General features: G+C 42.9%; 1 protein-coding gene across 4 annotated transcripts in view; it reads left to right on the plus strand.

Annotated features, from left to right (window-relative positions):
* The window catches only part of Evl (Enah/Vasp-like), a 123,763-nt gene that overhangs the window by 27,932 nt on the left and 76,868 nt on the right, over positions 1 to 18,963 (plus strand). The window contains exon 1 of one of the 4 annotated variants that reach the window (XM_031356698.1): positions 13,943 to 14,244. The exons of 2 other annotated variants lie outside the window; for them this stretch is intronic. In XM_031356698.1, coding sequence (XP_031212558.1) covers positions 14,222 to 14,244 — 23 coding nt within the window. In that variant the 5' untranslated portion in view covers positions 13,943 to 14,221. Of the gene's footprint in view, positions 1 to 13,942; positions 14,245 to 18,963 lie in introns of those variants that run through there. One more of the 4 variants, XM_031356703.1, reaches the window with a different exon arrangement.

The raw sequence follows: 18,963 nt of genomic DNA on the forward strand, positions 1-18,963 counted from the left end.
AAAAAAAAAAAAAAAAAAAAAGAGCTAAGGATTCTTGATTTCCTAGGCCTGTAAGTTCTTGATGCTGTCAAGGGCTGAGTATTCCTCAGGCTTTCCTGGAAAGCCAGTGCCACCCACAACCAAGGGCTGAAGAGTCTTGATTCCCTAGCCATCACGGCTTGTCCAGCTACAGGTCCTGCTGACACCTACACCAGTACAGGGCGCTTGGTGCTCCCATCTGCTTGCTTCCACTGCTCACTGTGCTGAATGTTGAGGGGAAGAAGTGTAAAGACCAACACTTGAAGAGCTCTTTGTCTGCCATGGTTTCATCTAGGTGGGTATAAGGACTAGCAGCCAGCTTGTTGGATAACTCTGTAACTCTGTGCACTTAGTTTTGTCAGTGTTTACCCTGGCATTTGAGAGATCTGCAGTGAGGTGTGCTTATGTTTACCATTGTTGTATCTCCTGGGGAACTGACCCTTACACGGTGTAATTCCCTTCCTCTGTCCTGTGATTGGTTTGGGGTTCAGGAGCTTCTCTTTGCACTGGCCATCCTTTTCTATCCTTTTCAGCCCAGTATGAATTTTGATCTAGACTGGTTCCAGCTGCATCCTGCTCCATCCACTAAGCATGTCTTTTAATTGGAAAATTTAACCCTCTTATATTTAAAGTAGTTGCTATTGGTTATTTTCTGTTTGTCTCCCCTTCTCTTGATTTTTCTTAGTGGTGTGTTTTAATTTCTTTCTCATTTCTTTTTATATAGTTTTGGTATGGGTACCATTGCAATTATATAAAGCATCTTAAAGTTGAATCTTAAAGTTACAACAATGTACTTAAAATTGACAAGTTGCTGATAATTTAACCCTTTTTATCTCACTTTGTTACCCTCATTTTATATTACTTGTGATGCAAATTACTACTTTTTATCAAATATTCACTAAAATAAATTTGGAGCTACTTTCTATTCACTTTTTAAAGTTGACACCAAATTTTTAAATGGCATATACATCTACATTACAGTGCTATGGAAGCCTTCATCTGGGAATCTTATGTACACATGAGGTTCGTATTGCTGCTCACTGTCTGTTCAACCTGGAAGGCACATTTTAGGGCTCCTGCTCAACAGCACTAGTGCCGTTCTTGTTTATCTGGGAAAGTCTTAATTTCTCCACTTTTGAAAGACATGCATATTTTGTGCTCTCTCACTCTCTCATCACTTTGCATAAGTCATCTCACCCTTTCAGCGTTTGGTGTTTCAGCTGGGAACTTGCTTGTTTGTTTGTAGAACATGAGTTTAATATTTTCAAGTGTTGATATTCAACAAACAGAATAGTTATTTTTAAGATATATTTCATTGTTATGTCTCCCTTTTCATTTCTGATTTTTTAAATTTGGATACTGTCTCTGTGCCCTCTGGTTAGTCTGGCTAAAGGTTTATCTATCTTGTTGATTTTCTCAAAGAGCTAGCTCCTGATTTGGTTGATTCTTTGTATAGTTCTTTTTGTTTCTACTTGGTTTGATTCTTCCCTGCAGTCTACTCTTTTTGGGTGTATTTGTTTCTTTTAGTTCTAGAGCTTTCAGATGTGCTGTCACGCTGCTAGTGTAAGCTCTCTTCAGTTTCTTTTTGGAGGCACTTAGAGCTATGAGTTTTCCTCCTCCTACTGCTTTCATTATGTTCCATAAGTTTTGGTATGATTCTAAAAAGCCTTTAACTTCTTTATTTCTTCTTTGACCAAGTTATCATTGAGTAGAGCCTTGTTCTCAGCTGGGAACTCTTGGTTCTTGTGGAGCTCAGGACCTGTTAGCTGCTGAGTGCCCTCTCTTGCTGCTTTTTTGTTCTTTGTGCATTTTGACACCTTGGTTATTGTTTATCTTAGCGTAGGTCTCCTGGACTTAGACCCAGATGGAGTTTGTTGAGCTTCTTGGACTTGCCTGTTCATCTCCTCAAATTTGCAAGGTTGATTTCTTCCGTTTAGTTTTTCTTCCCTTCCCTTGTTGCTTGTACATCTGAGATTCCCATAATGGATTTGTTGTTCCACTTGATAATCCTCTGTATGTTTATCAAGGCTCTCTTTACTTCATGATCTCCCCTTTTTGGAGAAAAGGTTTCATTTGTAGCCCAGGCTGCCCTTGACCTTGTGATCCTCCTGCCTCAGCCTCCCCAGTGCTGGACTTAAGGTATATGTTGCTGTGCTTAACTTCTTTCTTTCCCCTACTGACTCAGTATTTGAATTTATTATTTTTTGAGACAGAGTTTCTCTGTGTAACTTTGGCTGTCATAGAACTTGCTCTGTTCCAGACTGGCCTCTGTGTCCTTTAACTTGACTGTAGGAATAAAGATGTGTGCCACCACCGCTTGGCACCTGACTCCTTGTGTCTTGACACGGAGTTTGTTGGTTTGTTTTTCTGCGTGGTGAGTCTGCTGTGGATGCTGCAGTGAAGGTTTGATTATTGGTGTGTTCTCTCTGTTCTCACTGCCATTGCAGCTGTGGTGTGTTCTCTCTGTTCTCACTGCCCATTGCAGCTGTGGTGTGTTCTCTCTGTTCTCACTGCCATTGCAGCTGTGGTGTGTTCTCTCTGTTCTCACTGCCATTGCAGCTCTGATGCGTTCTCTCTGTTCTCACTGCCATTGCAGCTCTGATGCGTACTCTCTGTTCTCACTGCCCATTGCATCTCTGGTGCGTTCTCTCTGTTCTCACTGCCATTGCACTCTGACTTCTTTCAGTGGTCAGCATGCTGTCTTTCATCATGGAGCATCCTTAACTGTTGGGTATTTGGTGTTCTTTGGCAGCTCAGACATTTCTTTCTATAGGGCTATTTCTGGTCATTTAATTTGTGACTTAGACTTGGTCCCACTGGTTTTTCTTGTTGTTGTGTTTTGCTGTTGTTACTGTTGTTATATACCCTATATGGTTTTTTGTTGAGGTTTGAGTGTTTGAAAAAAATAAAAAGCCACCTTTCCCAGTCTCTACAGAATGGCTTTGCACAGAAAGAAACCTTACCAGTCACCCTGGCTAGATTCTGGATGTCTCTCAAGGCTTTTCTTGAGAGAGGCTTTGGAGACTTGTAACACTCTACTGATTAAGGTTTGCCTGATTGTACTCTAGATCCCAGCTTCTGCCCTAAACTCAGTCCAGCTGCTTCAGGTGCTGTGGCAAGTCTTGGTAGAGGAGTTTTCTCTGGTGTTGCTCTGTGGTATTCCTCGTTCAGAGCCTGTAACAGCCACCCTTTCTCAATGGCCCCTAACTGGCCAGTGCCTGTCAGAAGTTAGAGCTCTTCCTGCCCCATCAAAAGTAAGAGCACAAATGTCTGTTCTGGTTCCCCTGTCTCTCCCCAGGGAGAGACTGAGGTTTGGAAGTAGTGTCCTCATAGTCCTGGGCTGAGCTAGAGAAGGGCCATGGCCATGGCGTAGGACTGTCAGGTTTGTTTCTGCCTCACTGAGGCTCACATGGGGCCACATCAGCCTACATCTGTTTTCTAGGTTCCTCTCAGCAGTTGGTCCATCTTTTGTCTTCATGGGGAAGAAGACCGGAGCTTTCTCTTCACCATTACACTGATCATAAACTGTGTAGTGTTCTCTGAGCAGTCTCTGGGGACTAATTTAACCTTTTCTTGTAATTTGTGAAACAGTGATAAGCTCTGAGCTCAAAAGAACAGCTTCATGCTTGGACCAGAGTGTTCCTCAGTTAGTGTGAATGATAATAACGGCTCATAGGTTTGAGGATCTTACTTACACTGTGCTGTTCTAACCACTCAACACAGACCATCTCTTTCATCTCTGCCACAGTCAAAGGAGCTAGGTGTTGTAATGTTTTCCTTCTTGTAGGAAAATAGCCTAGGGCAAGGAGAATGAAGCCGGAGCATGTATGCTTACTTGATGGGTTCCAAGCTTGATGGGCACTGTACTAGTTAGATGTTCAGAGTTTTAGAGAATTTCTGGATATTCTACAAGGTTGGTATCACGTTCATTCTTAACTTTTTAAACACAAAGAGATATTTTGCCTACATGTATGCCTGTGTACTCTTATGCATACCGTGCCCACAGAGGGCAGAAGAAGGCATCCTATCCCCTGGAACTGAAGCTGTGGGTGGTAGTGAGCAGCCATGTGGGTGCTGGGAACCAAACTTGGGTCCTCTGCAAGATCAGCTATGCTCTTAACTGCTGAGCCATCTCTCTAGCCCCTCACACTCATTCTTTTTTTTTAATTAAAAAGATTTACATCTTGTCAGATATTGGTGGCACATACTTTTGATCCTAGCACTTGGGAGGCAAAGACAGGGAGACCTCTGAGTTCGAGGCCAGCCTGGAACAGTCTACAGAGTTGAGTTCCAAGACAGCCAGGGCTACACAGAGATACCCTGTTTGAAAAACAAGACAAAACAATAAAAAACAACAACAAAAACAAAAACAAACAAGGAACAACAAAAAATATTTCCATTCATTGTGTGTGTGCATATATACCCGTGTATTCCAGTGTGGGTAAAAGTCAGAGAACCACTTGTGGGAGTCAGTTCTTGCCTTCACCATGTGAGTCCTGGGGATTGAACACTTACCTGCCCTGCCAGAATAATTAAGTCATCATATTTAAATGTGCCTTCCCATGAAGTCTTGGATGGATGGTATAGAGAGAAGTTATTTATTGGATTATAACAGTGGCCTTTAGTCTCAATAGAGTCATGGCTTCCATGTGACACTACATCAGCAAGGTAACTGTCTACATTTCTGTCAGCATTCTGTCCCTAAAACCGCATGAGGAAGAGCCAGCATAAATCAGCACCAACTACAGCCTTTGTTTATCCTGCCTCTCCAAACCTCCCCATTGCCAGCAGGGTGTGTGTTGTGTGTGTGTGTGTGTGTGTGTGTGTGTGTGTGTGTGTGTGCCAGAAACCAGCTTTGTGTATCATTCCTCAGGTGCCATTCACTTTGTTTTTTGAGACCCCATCTCTTGCTTTGTTTAAATCTCAGGAAGACTTGCTGGCTAGGAAGCCTCAGAGACATGCCTGCCTCCTCTTGCTCAGGGCTGGGATGAGAAGGGTGTGTCACTGCACCCAGGTTCTTGCATGGGCTCTGGGATCAAACTCACATCCTCATGCTTGTGTGGCAAGCACTTTACTGACTGAGCTCTCTCTCCAGCCCTCTCCAAACTTTTTGCTCCAGCAGACCAGCTCTTAAAGCGTGTCATCATCACATGTAGTCACAGCAGCAGCCACTCCTCTGGGACCAAATTTCTTCGTTAGCTTCCTAACCTTGTGACACAAAGATCTGGGATATTGGACTCATGAGGAAGAAAGCTTTACTGTGGTCAGTGGCATGGGTTTCTGTCCATGGTCCCTTGCTTGTTTGCTTTGGTTCTGGTGCAACATTCAACAGCATGGTAGAAGCATGTGGCAGAGGAAGCTGCTCACCTACTAGCAGGAAAAAGATAGGGCTAGAATCCTAATATGCTAATTAATGGCTAGCTTTCTCTCGTTAGGCTCTGCCTCTATGTTAGTCATCTCTTATTGCTGTGACAAAGCACCTGGGCAAAAGGAACTTAGGAAGAGAGGGTTTCTTCTGGCTTATAGTTCAATGGCAGTGTCCCACCACAGTGGGGATGACATGGTAGCAAATGAGGGTGCAGGCTAGTCACATTGCATCTGTAGTCAGGAAGTGGGGCCAAGCTGTAAAACCTCAAGACTTAATACCACAGTGACCCACTTACTCCAGCATGCTCTTAAAGGAACTTACTAAGTTCCACCAGCTTGGGGCCAAATGTTCAAACCCATAAGTGTGGGTCATATAGAGGAGGGGGTGCATTTCACACTCAGATCACAGCTCCTACCTATTAGGCTGGCATCCAAGCCTTTAGTACAAGATTTTGAAGCTCTGATCTGAACTTGGGAAGGTCTAAATTCTGGCTTCATCTTTGACTTGTCTCACTTACTGAAGAAGATAGAGCAGTGCTAGCCTTGAAAGTGATCCTGGTGAAGTAGTTCTCAACTGGTCGTGTATTTGCTTTCCATGCTTTTCATTTTCCTGGTTTTCCATCTATTTCTGGAAATGTCTGACAAATTTCAGTACACCAGGACAATACTAGAACAGCTCCCTTGTTTAGAAGGATAATCTCCTATTTGAAGACTGTCGACTTGATCCAGTTTCATCTTCCCATGGTACCCTCTTAAGTCCACAAGCATCTGATTAACTCACCAGCTAAGTAATACTCTTGTCTGACCCTGGAATAGAACAGCGAGATATGCCAAGTTCCTCCTCACAGAGCTTACACTTCCTTGGCCTGTGATGTTAGCTATAGTCTTCATTTTTAAAAGAATTGTTTGAAGAGTTTTTGGTCTTTGCTCTTTTTCATTATGAATCTAAGACCACAATCAAACAATTGAGTGGTGAGAAAGATTACCTGTAACACCTAACTGAAATCAAGCTGTTTTGTCTACTGCTGCTGAGGCTAAACTCTACCCCCCCACCCCTAATCCCTTTTTTCTTTTTCTTTCCTTTTTTTAAAAAATTCATTTCTTTTGGGAGATGGGGCTGGGAAGAAGGTACCTCTGTGTCATAGCACATATGTAGATGGCAGAGGACAACTTACAGAAGTCAGTTCTTTCCTCCTACCATGTGGTTCCCAGGAATTGAACCCAGGTCCTCAGGCTTGGCAGCAAGTCCCTTACCCATTAAGCCATCTTGCCGGCTCCGTTACCTTTGTCTTTTGTTTTTAGAACATAATAGTTATACACAGTGGGCTTTATTACACTTCTGTGTAGTATATTTTGATCTTATTAATTTCTTGTTACTCTTCCTTTTCCCTCCACTCCAGCTGCATGACCCAGTAAGTTACGTTAGGGTTGCTCATGGGAACCCGGTGCCTCACTAGTTGAAGAAAATATCTTTCCTTCCTTTAGCAGAGTGAGTGCCTATAGATCCTTGAGAGGGCTGGGAGCCCGTGGTGAGGATGATGTCTACCTGTGGCTGAGCATGTGACTGCCACTGTTCTCATCACACTGATCAATTATGAGCCCTGTAGTTCTCATTGCCTACTGCAAACAAAACAAAACAAAACAAAATGACCAAAAACCCACAACCTCAAACAAACAAAACCCCAACAATAATAACACTCAGGCCTTTGGTCCATTTGCAATTGTTTTGTTTTATGCAGAGTGAGACATACAGATCTAGTATCATTATCCTGTCTACAGACATTTTTTAAAAGATTTATTTATTTATTATATGTAAGTACGCTATATCTGTCTTCAGATACTTTTTTCTTCTTGCTCAGGCCCTGTTCCCTCCAGCCCTACTTGCTCTGGCCCAAAGATTTATTTTATGTACGTACACTATAGCTGTCTTCAGACACCTCAGAAAAGGGCATCTGATCTCATTGCAGATGTTTGTGAGCCACCATGTTGGTGCTGGGAATTGAACTCAGGACCTTCAGAAGATCAGTCAGTGTTCTTAACTGCTGAGCCATTTCTCCAGCCCCAGACATAATTTTTATAGCACCATTTGTTGGAAGAAGAGACATTTTGTTCAATTTGTATTTTTGGCATTTTTGACAAAAATTAGGTGGTGGTAGTTGTGTTGACTTATATCTCAGTCCTTTGTTCTATTCCATAGGGTTGTTCTTTCCCCACTTGTGTGTGTGTGTGTGTGTGTGTGTGTGTGTGTGTGTGCGCGCACACGTGCACACATGAGTGCCAGTAGCATATTGTTTTCATTACTATGGCTCTATAGTATAACTCAGAGTCAGGATTGCTCTGCTATGTTATCTGTTTCCAAATGAATTTAAGATTCAAATTCCATCACCTCTTAACTGGGCTAGCTAAAACTGGTCTCTTTCCCATTAAAAAATGAGAACCAGATTGCATTACCTCCCACCACCACCAAAAGAACTCCTCTGATTCCTTGATTCGTAAAGTCCCTGTACTTTCCTCTGTTCAGTGCCAGCTTACCTTGTCTGTTCCACCCTTACAATGTTAGAGGGATGAATGCTAAGTTAGTTGTTCTTTATCTAGGGCCTTTTCACAAGTTATTCCTCTGGGTTTTAGGATCATTCCCTGACACTTGTCAACTGGACTTTTGTCACTCAAATCTTGATGCAAATCTTGCCTTTTTTTTTAATTTCCTATTCTGTTTCTTGCCCCAACCCCACACATACTCAAAACATTGCCTGGCTTATCATCTTTTTCTTATCCATTGACACCTGGCCTCCAACATTAGAAATAAATCATTAAAGCCAGATGGTAGTGGCACATGTAACTCTAGGGATTGAAGCAGAAGGATTTTGAGCTTGTGGCCTGGGTTACCTAGGGAGACTCTACACCCTTAAAAGGATATAACTACTGGGTCATATGTGTGTGTGTGTGTGTGTGTGTGTGTGTGTGTGTGTGTGTAATTACATAATACATATATTTATATAATATATAAAGAATATAATTCACTGCTCTGTTTGTAGACAATCTAAAATGATGTCTAGCAACAAGTAGCCCTTCAAGTATTGGGTATGTGTGTCATGTGTGTGGATGTACATGGAGTCTAGGGGTTGATGCTCGATGCATCAATTAGGATTTCCACCCAGCCTTATTTTTTGAGACAGTCTATCACAATCTGGAGTTCACCAATTCCTCTAGACTGGTGATCAGCAAGACTCAAGAGATCTACCTGTTTGCACTCCCTCAGTGCTGGGATTGTAGGTGTGTACTGCTGTGCCTATCCCAGCATGCCTGGCTTCTTATGTTGATGCTGAGAATCCAAATTGAGGTCCTTATTTACTTGTGCCATAAGCACTTTTCAGACTGAGCCTTGTCTCCACTATCTCCTTTAAGCCCTTGTTAGGAAAAAAAAATCTCTAAGAGAGTGACTATTTGTTGCAAGAGTCTGTTATAGAGATGGGAATGAAGAAACTCCTCACTTTTGAGCAGTAGTGAATTTTAAGATGCAATTATGTTCGCTTTTAGTAGAACATTTCCTTTTGGTGGCTTAATTTAGATTTCCTCAAAATGGAGATAGGGAGTGGCTTTAGTTTACATTTTTATTTTAAAGTTAAATATCACTGGAAGTCCGGTTGAAATGTGTAATGTGGAGGAGGATTTAAGGCTTGCTTACTGTTTCAGAGGGTTAGTTCATTTTCGTGACAAGAAGCATTCGTGGCTCTGAGAGCTCACATCTGATAGGTGAGCTGTAGGCAGAGAGAGAGAGCTGGCTTAGACTTCAAAAGTTCAACCCCAGTGGCACACATCCTTGAACCAGGCCACGTCCATCCATCTTCCATAAGCAGTTCACCAACTGGAAACCAAATATTCAAAATATGAGCCTTGGGGGCCATTCTCATCCAACTACCATGGTTGTGTGTCTAGTTTTGGGGACAAGCTGTGATATTTGGTGGATTCTGGAGCTGTCTCTTCAGGTCTCCAGCCAGCCCTGTCAAGATGTGTACCTTGTGCAGTTAGAGGCCTAAGTCCTGTACTAGACCAAGTTGTTTAACATAAGGCAGTATGAGAGGGTTTTCTTTTGTTTTATCAATTATTTTCATGGTGATTTTTGAGTTTTAGCTGGTTTGTTTAGGAAGAGGACTTAGCAGGCTTTTGCCATATACACAAACATGAGCTACCATCAGTTGTGGTTTCTGTGTGCCATGCGTTTCTTCATCTTCACAGCATCCCCACAGAGTGTGTGCTGTCTTCCTCACTGTGGTGTGTGGTGGAGCTTGAGGCTTTCTCAGCCTTTAAGAATAAGCCTTGAGGAACTGGAGGTACACAGAATTCAGGGCCACGTCAGTGAAGAGACCATCCTGTGCAACATCCAGGTTGGCAGCAGTGAGAGGCAGACTGGAGTTAGAGCAGTGAGGCTGTGGAAGCTGACCGCCAGCTGCAGAGCTGAGACTTCACGGAGTGGTCAGAGGGTGGAGGAGGGCGGGGAGAAGCAGGGTCTTAATTAGAAGTAAACGAGCCTAGAAAGAGGCAGGCATCTGAGGACACTCCCAAGCGCTTCTTACCACGCAGTCTCTACTCATTGGAAACCCCCTGGTTGGGCCATGGGATGGGATTGGTATTTTTAGTCATGACTGATTTCTGTTTCTGTCTCCTGTTTTGTCTTTACACAGTGCAGTAGTGAATGTTCGTATCTGTAAATGTCAGGACAGCTTTCTCGTTTTACTTGATTGGCACGTCAGACTCTGTTCATATGCTCAGTTCTTATTTTGTTTAACGAACATCATGGCTGTGTGCCCACAACCTAAAAATGTGAAAGGGAAAACAGTTGCCAAGTGAAGCTGGTAGGACACGGGTTTGAAGCTCCGCTTAGTCTCTTGTGAATGTGAGCCCCAAAGACCAGAATTTTGCTTTCTTGGAAAATTGTTCATTCCACTGAAGAAAACATGTTGCTTCCAAAACTCGGATGTTTGTGTTACCCTAAGTTCACTTGTTTAAAATATTCTCATTTAGCTTTTGAAAATTACCAGGGACACAGTAACATTTGTGCTGTTTGTGTTGTACATAGTGTGTCAAGTTTCTTCCTGTAGAGAAGCTTAGTCGGCCATTGTCCAGTGACTGAGAAAGAGTGCTCTGCCATGACCACAGGGAGACAAAGGGGGCTGCATCAACCAGGGCAGCTCCGGTATTCTATAGACTGGAGAAGGCCCAGCACGCACATCATCTGCCACAGGCCAGATGTCTTCCTAGGATGTATTTCAGGTGACTAGCATCTCACAGCAAGGTTCTAGGCAACTCTACCTTTGACAAGAGCCTTTCTATTTTTATATAAGGTATTTGTTTTATTTAGGGTTGTGATGGAAGTGCTAATTTAAAGAAGCTGCTGAAAAGTTAATATGTAGTTATTCCCATTTTCAAAGGGAATCTAAATCTCAAAGTATTTTTTGTACTTCGAGCCTTTGATAGATGCTTTGGAGTGATCATTGGTGTTATTAACATTTCATGGTCATAGGAAGATTTACTCCAGAGGAAACGGGAGCTGTGAGAAGACTTGGCAGCTCACTTTGGTCTCATTTCCCACACTTTGGAGTCTGCAGTAGCCATGTGGTCAAGAACCTACCAACCTGAGAGGTGGGCTCCTCTTTGACCCCAACATCTTGTCAGCTTGGGTTCTTACCTGCTTTTTTCCTGACTGTATCTGAACAGTTTAAGCCTGTATAGGTCTCTGGCTTGCTGTAAATAAGGTAATTATAACGTTCAGGTGAACTATATAAGGTAACATAAAAAGGACATAGTGTCACAGCCCTGCCACAGTAGTTACTTTACTTATTTCTATGACCAAATAAAGACCTGCCAAGAGGTCACTTAAAGGAGGGGGAATTTCTTTTGCCTTGTGGTTTGAGGGTATACAGTCCCTCATGGCAGAGAAGCAATGGTAGCAGGCAGCTCTATGTCAGTAGGAACATGTGGCTAGGACTATGTCATTCAAACCCAAGCCTATTAGCATAGTTCATATCCAAACCATAGCTCACCTTTTTTAGAGTCACTAGCTGCCCACCATCTATTGAATAAACCCTCTTCTGGAGACAGCTTGAACTATATGGCTCATTGGTATTAAAACACAAGTAGAACATGTTAGTTAGACAAACCAGTATCTAAGCCATTGCTCTTCCACCTATGGCTGTGTGATGTTGGGAACATTATACTTAACCATATCGGGCTTTGGTTTTTTTTTTTTTTATTGTTAATTTGAAGATCTTGGACAATGATGTCTAAAATGAACTTGCTCGTAGGATTTGTTTTCTTACTATTTATTTGTACTAGCTCTTGCCAGAAACTCCAGGTATAGCCCAGAGTTGTATAGCCAGCCCTCCACCAGTGAGTTATAGATGGAAAACAGCCACAGGGCCTAGAAGTTCTGTGCCCTGTCCTTCCACTTACAGACTTGTTATTATATTCTACATAAAACAAGTTAACAAGTATTTATATAGGCTTCATTTTATTGTTAAATAGTATTAGGTATTATATGCTTTCTAGTGATGAGTTAAAGCATATAAAATGTATATAGGTATATGCAAATACTATAGCATTTTACATAAGTGACTTGAGCACGTGTGGATTTATCTATTCAGAGACCCAATATCTCACAGATACCAAGTGATAAATAAATGTATCTCCCTTGACCTGGGACTCACAGGACAGAAATTCCTCCCACTTGCCTCCACATGAATGACCAGGCAGATCACTCCTGAAGAAGGTGCTGCTGCACCCCCCGCACCCCCAAGACTGGGTTTCTCTTTGTGTCCCTAGCTATCCTGGAACTCACAAACTGGACTGACCTCAAACTTAAGAGATTTGCCTGCCTCCGCCTCCTGAGTGCTGGAATTAAAAGTGTATACTACCACCGCCAGAATTGAAGGTAGCCTCTCAATGAGAAGTCCCCAGTGATCAGAACTGTTGAGTGAGAGAATATCTTGTGAGACAGTAAAGATGATGCAGAACTGTTATCTAATGTTGTGTGGTTTATAAGCTATTAGACACAGGCTTTGTTGGTGCCTGTGTGAGATACATGGGCTGTGTCCATGTTACTACAGCTTTACCTGTGCGGTATCTAGCTTGCCAGCAATTAGCATGAACAAATAGGGTTTCTGGGATTTAAAGCCAGGCTGTTTAAGGCTTTGAATGTCCTATGTTTTCTGATACAATGTGAATCTATCAAAAAGCTGTTACCCCAAAAGGTCACACCCAGATGCTTGTGAGAAATACTGGAAAGGTATTTCAGAACAGCTTGGTTGGTGCTTGTGTTATTTAAGGAGGGGACCCCAGGACCCTAGATTTTCCTCACTCATCTGTCTGTTCCATTGGGTCTGGTCATTGCAGTTACCTGAATTGAGTTCTGGGCTCTTCTTTCTCTTTGAGACAGAGATAGCCAACAAAGAGCTTCACTTTAACCCAGAGCACCTTTGTGACTGTGAATAACTGAATCATTTTTTTTTTTCTCCTGGACCAGACACAAGGGTAGGCCAAAGGAGGTTCTTTCAGTAAACCCCTTTTGAATATGCCTCTTTTGTCATTGCTGTCCCAGGAGCTAGAAATACAGAGCTTAAGGAACATCCCTGCTGTGATGGGACCAGTTGAAGAAACAGTATCTCATAATCCGGGGAGGTTACTTAGTCTTACAGACACGTTAAAATAAGGTGGCATCAAAATCAGATCTCGGAAGTACTCAATAGATTTTTAGGGCAGAGTGGGATAAGGAAGTCCAGTTACTGATGTGAGAGAGACAGAAGTGCTGAAGGCCAGAGCTCAGGCAGTAGATGTGAAGTTCTGCCTCCGGAGCACAGTTAGCAACTGTTTTTTTTGTAAAAAGTTAAGTGACTCACAAGTTTTTATTTGAGATTTTTCTCTCATATTTTATAAAGATTTGCAATCCAAATACTGCAGATTTCCCTTCATGTCAGGTTACAGGAGGCACCCTCAGTACATTTGCCAAATCTCACCAGCCTGAGCTTTACAAATGGGTAAACATTCCTCTTTCTTTTTGGCTGACATCTCAGTCCCTTTTTCTTTTATTTTGAAAGTATTACAGCAATTTTTATACTTCAAGTAATTGATATAGTACACCTAGTAAATGAATATTCAAATAAAGGAGAGTGCTAATCATCATGGGTCATACTAGCCATGGCATGTTGGTGACTCTGAACTTTGACTGTGGCGCTGGAGCAACATGTACACCTGTGCTAGTTTGACAGTAGGGCAGCACACTGGATTTGGAAGAATTGTTTCATGCTCTGGCTGTCCTTGAAAGGTAGCCCGGCTATCACCTGTATGATGCTCATTTACAACATGGGTTGTGTCTGATCTTTGTAGTGGCAACAGCCTTAGGAAGATGAGGTCATTAGGCTGATCACAATGGAGCAGGTCTCATTATCATTGCACAAATCCCACCCCACCACTCTGCACAATTTGTGGAGGTGGGATGTGTTACTTGATTTACCCAGGATCCTAAGCGCACCCTGGGTTTGACTTCTCTAGACTAATCCAGCTCCCAGTCTGAAGTCTAAGCGTTCACTGCATTAATCAGGCTCGATGGAATGATCACATGGTTTTCTTGCTGCCTCCCCTGTTAGCTGCCGCTTGTCAGCAGCTGGCGGAGCTGGAGGCTGCAGGGCCCCTGTCTGCAGAGAGCCTTTTACTTCAGAATATTGGGGGTGTGGAAACCTCACCTCTTTTTTTCTGCACTTTGCACCATCTGACTGACTAAATGGTTGTCCTTGGTACCAAAAAGGCTGCCATACAATCCAAGGAAATTGCCTCTGACTAGGTCATGTTCGCATTTGAAGAATTCAGGTATGTTCTGGGTTTTCTCTCAGTCTAATGCTGGGTTTTTGTTCTCGCTAGGTTTTTGCTGTGTAATGACTGCTTAGACTCTGGCTGGCTCTACACACAAAAAGGGGTTCTTGTCTGCATTCGGTAGGGTTTATCGAGGTGGTGAGGGTCAGGGATGTTTGCTGCATGGAAGTGCAGCCTGGATAATTGGTTTGATCTTGTGTAGATTCGTGGAGGACTCCACCTCCTGCTTTCTGTTAGCTGCTTTTGCTGGTGTAGAGTTATGAATACAGAATAGCAACTGTGTCTCCAGAAGGAGTCTTTTGCTATCTTTTGTTTTCTTCCTTTGTCAAACTCATGCAGTCTACTGCTGCTGTGCAAAAAAGGAACTGTAGCAGAGAAGGTGAAAAATTCTGCAAATGGATCTGCATGGCTAGATTGGATTTGGCTCTGGTTTTCTGTTATTAAAGCCATAGCTAGGCTGTTTTCTGGGACGTGCCTTGACAACGTTTGTTAGCAGGGTGCTTCTTTCCGGGGCTCTTCCGCTGTTGTCATCATTAGTGTTTCAGATTAGATCCTTTGTGACTTCTTCCTTCTGCTCCTCCATCGCTTCCCGGGGAAGCTCTCCGAGTCTAATGGTGGGAAGGGATGTGCCAACAGAGATAGTTCCTAGGGAATGAGAATAAAGGAGGTAGAACAGGGGCAGTCAGATCATTCTTTGCCCATTTCTGTGGACAAGCATGTGTGTGTATGTCTATGTCTGACCTCTGACAGCTCCCCCTTGTGTCTTAGAACTGGACATAAATACCATGTTGATTGACAGAGAGAGTGATTTTTACGGTACCTCAGCTTTACCTTGACAGGCGTTTTTTTGGTTCCTTCTAAATGTTACTGCAATAGACACTGAACCTGTAAGAGAGGAGCCAGCCAGTAGATGGAAGATCATTAGATTTCCACATAGAAAAGTAAGCTTCAAAGAGTGTCTCCACCCTTTGCTCTAAACTTGATGCTGTGGGTTCAGGAAGTTTTCCTTTGTTTCAGAGCATGTGTCTGCATTATTCTGAATGGAGTGGACCTGCAAAAAGGAAAACCTTTTCATGTGGCAACATGTCCCGATGACATGAGGCCTGTCCCCTTGCAGGGTGACCACACTCAGTACTTTAGAATAGCTCCACTAGAGAACTAATTATTTAGTGTCTGGTGTGATGTAGTAGATGCACTTGTGAATCAGGAATCCTGTGCTCTAGTCTTGGATTCTAGATTAGCTTTCTATGTCTTATGAGAGTCACTTAAGTTCTGATCCAGTCAGATGAGTCAGCCTGAGAAGGTGCTTGCAGCTGAGACTGAGAACCTGAGTTGGAACCCTGGTACCCACATGCTGCAAGGAGAGCACTGACTCCCGCAGGTTGTTCTCTGACCTCCACATGCACATAGAAGAGTCATGGCAGTTCGATAAAGTTTTAAAAGGCTGTGTTGTAATAGCTTGAGGGAGGAATCCCTATAGGCGCATATATTAGAATCTTTGGGAACGATTAGAAAGTGTGGCCTTGTTGGAAGAGGTGTGCCACTGGGGGTAGGCTTTGAGCTTTCAGAAGCTCACACTGTTCTTTTAGCTTGTGTCTCAAGCTCTCAGTTCCTGTTCCAATGCCATGTCTGTCTGCTGCCATGCGTCCCATCATGATGGTCATGGACTTACCCTCTGAAACTATAAGCCCCCAAAAAACTCTTTCTTCTCTAACTGCCTTGGTCATAAAGTCTTATCACAGCAATGGGAAATCACTAAGACAGTTGTAGTTTGTGAAGCTCAGATTTTGTTGTTAGCATTTGGATACAGTCAGCCTTCCATGCCTCTTTGAGCAGATTTTGTGGTTAAGAAGGAAGGCTATAGCCGGGCGGTGGTGGCACACACCTTTAATCCCAGCACTTGGGAGGCAGAGGCAGGCGGATTTCTGAGTTCAAGGCCAGCCTGGTCTACAGAGTGAGTTCCAGGACAGCCAGGGCTATACAGAGAAACTCTGTCTTGAAAAAAAAAAAAAGAAAGAAAGAAGGCATAGAGCAGTGAAACTGTGCTCACTGTGATAGGCTCTGGCCCCAAAGCCAAGAAAGACCTGGTGGAAGGGAGCTCAGTTAAAGGCAGCTGCCCTGCTTAGCTGAGAACATGGAGATGGCATTTGAAAAGTAGACCAGACTTAGGAGTGTGATCTCCCCTCCTTCAGGACTCTGCCTAGAGTGGCCGCAGAGAATCTTACTAGATATAGCTTCACAGTATTAGACAGAGGCATTCTTCAGCCCAGGAGTCTGTGTACCTGTGACTAGGAAATGGTGGCAGGGCATGTTCGGGGACCATAGAGCAGTGTAGCAGTTTAGCTTAGCTTAGTTTAGGGTGGTCTCTAGATTTTAGAATCCCAGTAAGCTTACCGGTAATTCTGTGACATCTTAAATAAAAAATTCTTATAGAATTTGAATCAATGTTTCTAATGAATCCTCAAGTGACTTTGGTACTACAGGTTGAGGGACCAGACATTTAGATCTATTGAGTTAGGAAAAGTAGATAGATTTGACTGTCACAGAGATAAGAAAGTCAAGGCAAAGGCAGGGAGAGGGAATCAGTACAAGAGACATCAGAGCTGCAAGGCAGTTCAAGTTGAACTCTCCCTTGGCATCTACAGGTTGATGGTTCCAGAACTTCCCTAAGTACACTGTACATGATGCAGAAGTGTGTGCATGTCGTGTATGAACATCCTCCTGAACGCTGCAAACCACCTTCAGGCTCCTTACCGTGCCAACTACATGTAAATGCTGTATTCATAGTTGCTGTCCAAAGAAACCAGGCCTGTGCATGCCCTGTATAGACGCAGACTCTGCCATGTCCCTTCTCCCTCCTTCTCCCTCTTTATTTTTGAGGCAGGGTCTCATGTTGAGTCCAGGTTGGCCTCAAATTTGCTATGTAGACAAGATGACCTTGAACTCTGATGTTCCTGCTTCCATCTCCCAAGTGCTTGGATTATATACTGTGCCACTACACCCAGCTTCCTATATCTTTGATGTGATTTTTTTATCCTCATAACCTGTTATACAAGCAAGTAGATCAGCAGTGTGCTTATGAGGTTAAAGTATGGCCAGGTCAGTTTAACACACAGCCCTCCCTCTGTAGAGGTCCTGATGAACAGTGGTTGATAGCCCTGCTGTGCCCATGTACTACCTCTGTAGCAAGTATCTAGATCTTTCTTAGTGTCAATTCCCTCAGCTGGAAAATGGGGATAGCCATTCTTGCCAAAAAAATCTCTACTGCTGTCAATATAAGATGGGATAATATAAACTACAAATCATATCAGTCCTTTCTACATAAAGATAGAGGGATAAGAGGACCCTGAGGCAGTTCCACTAGAGTGTCTACATGTACTTTTTTTTTTTAAAGATTTATTTATTTATTTACTATACATAAGTATACTGTAGCTGTCTTCATACACCTCAGAAGAGGGCACCAGGTCTCATTACGGATGGTTGTGAGCCACCATGTGTTGCTGGGATTTGAACTCAGGACCTTCGGAAGAGCAGTCAGTTCTCTTAACCACTGAGCCATATCTCCAGCCCCTACATGTACTTTTAGGCCTTATGTATGCATACATTTCTCCATACACACCACAGCACCGAGGGCATAAGGGCCACATTCACCTAAAAAAAAAAAAAAGAGATGAATCTAATTTTGTATCAAAATGTTTGCATGCCATCCTCCTTATTGGACTGTGAGTTCCTTGAGAGCTTTGGTGAATCCTATCTGTCTTAAACTAGGGCTATACTAATCAATTAACACTATTTATTTAACCAGGATTCTGAGACAAAGAACAAGCCAGCCATATGGTTAACTTGGTGCCTTCCTGAGATCTATCTGTGTTGTAGTATGTGCTAGACCTCAAGAACATGCAGAGCAGCTGAGGATTGACCTGTTAAGGCCATGAAGTATCTGAGCACAACACCTTATGTTCAGGAGCACACAGGGAATTTACTGTTGCCTGCACCCTACACCTACACTTACAAGATCTTAAGAGCTGGAAAGGTGGGCAGGCATCTCCCAGGGGTTATAGAATTTTGCCTGCCATAGAAATATAACACCAGGCAAACTGCTGTAGCTTGCTGATGTGGTGATCATGGGACATTGAAATGTTTTTGCCTTTAAAAAAAAAAAAGTATTAGAGACCTAGGGAGATAGCTTAGCAAGTAAAGTGCTTGCTGAACACATGTTAGGACCTGTGTTTGAATCCCCAGAACCCATGGAAGCACAGGTGTGGTAGTGCACACCTGTAATCCTAGTGTTCCTACAGTCAATGGCATGTGGATATAGGAGAGTTTCCACAGGCTTCACAGACCTATTTCAGGCTCCCTAGGACTTGATAATTCTGATTTATTTCCAGTAGTCCTGCACATGAGTTCCAAGATCTAAAATCCTGTTTGAATGTATTAGTCAGATGGGAAGCTGCTATTTTGAGTCTGTTTTGTTTTATTTTAAAATAATAAAACAAATAAATAAAACAGAAAGGTTGAGGTTCAAATTCCAACTGTCATTTTTTCTTTGTTAATTCTAATTTGTATCTGGTCTTAGGAAGTGTTATACTTTTTCCCTACCCACTTACTGGGATGTTGGCATGGGTTAGAATGAGTACTATGAAATAGACATGACATGTGCAGGCCTGAAGCAACCATGCAAATGTCAAGAGCAGGGCTGGTCCCTCCCACTGTCAG

This window comes from Mastomys coucha, unplaced genomic scaffold (assembly GCF_008632895.1).
Source record: "Mastomys coucha isolate ucsf_1 unplaced genomic scaffold, UCSF_Mcou_1 pScaffold6, whole genome shotgun sequence".
Lineage (NCBI taxonomy): Eukaryota > Metazoa > Chordata > Mammalia > Rodentia > Muridae > Mastomys > Mastomys coucha.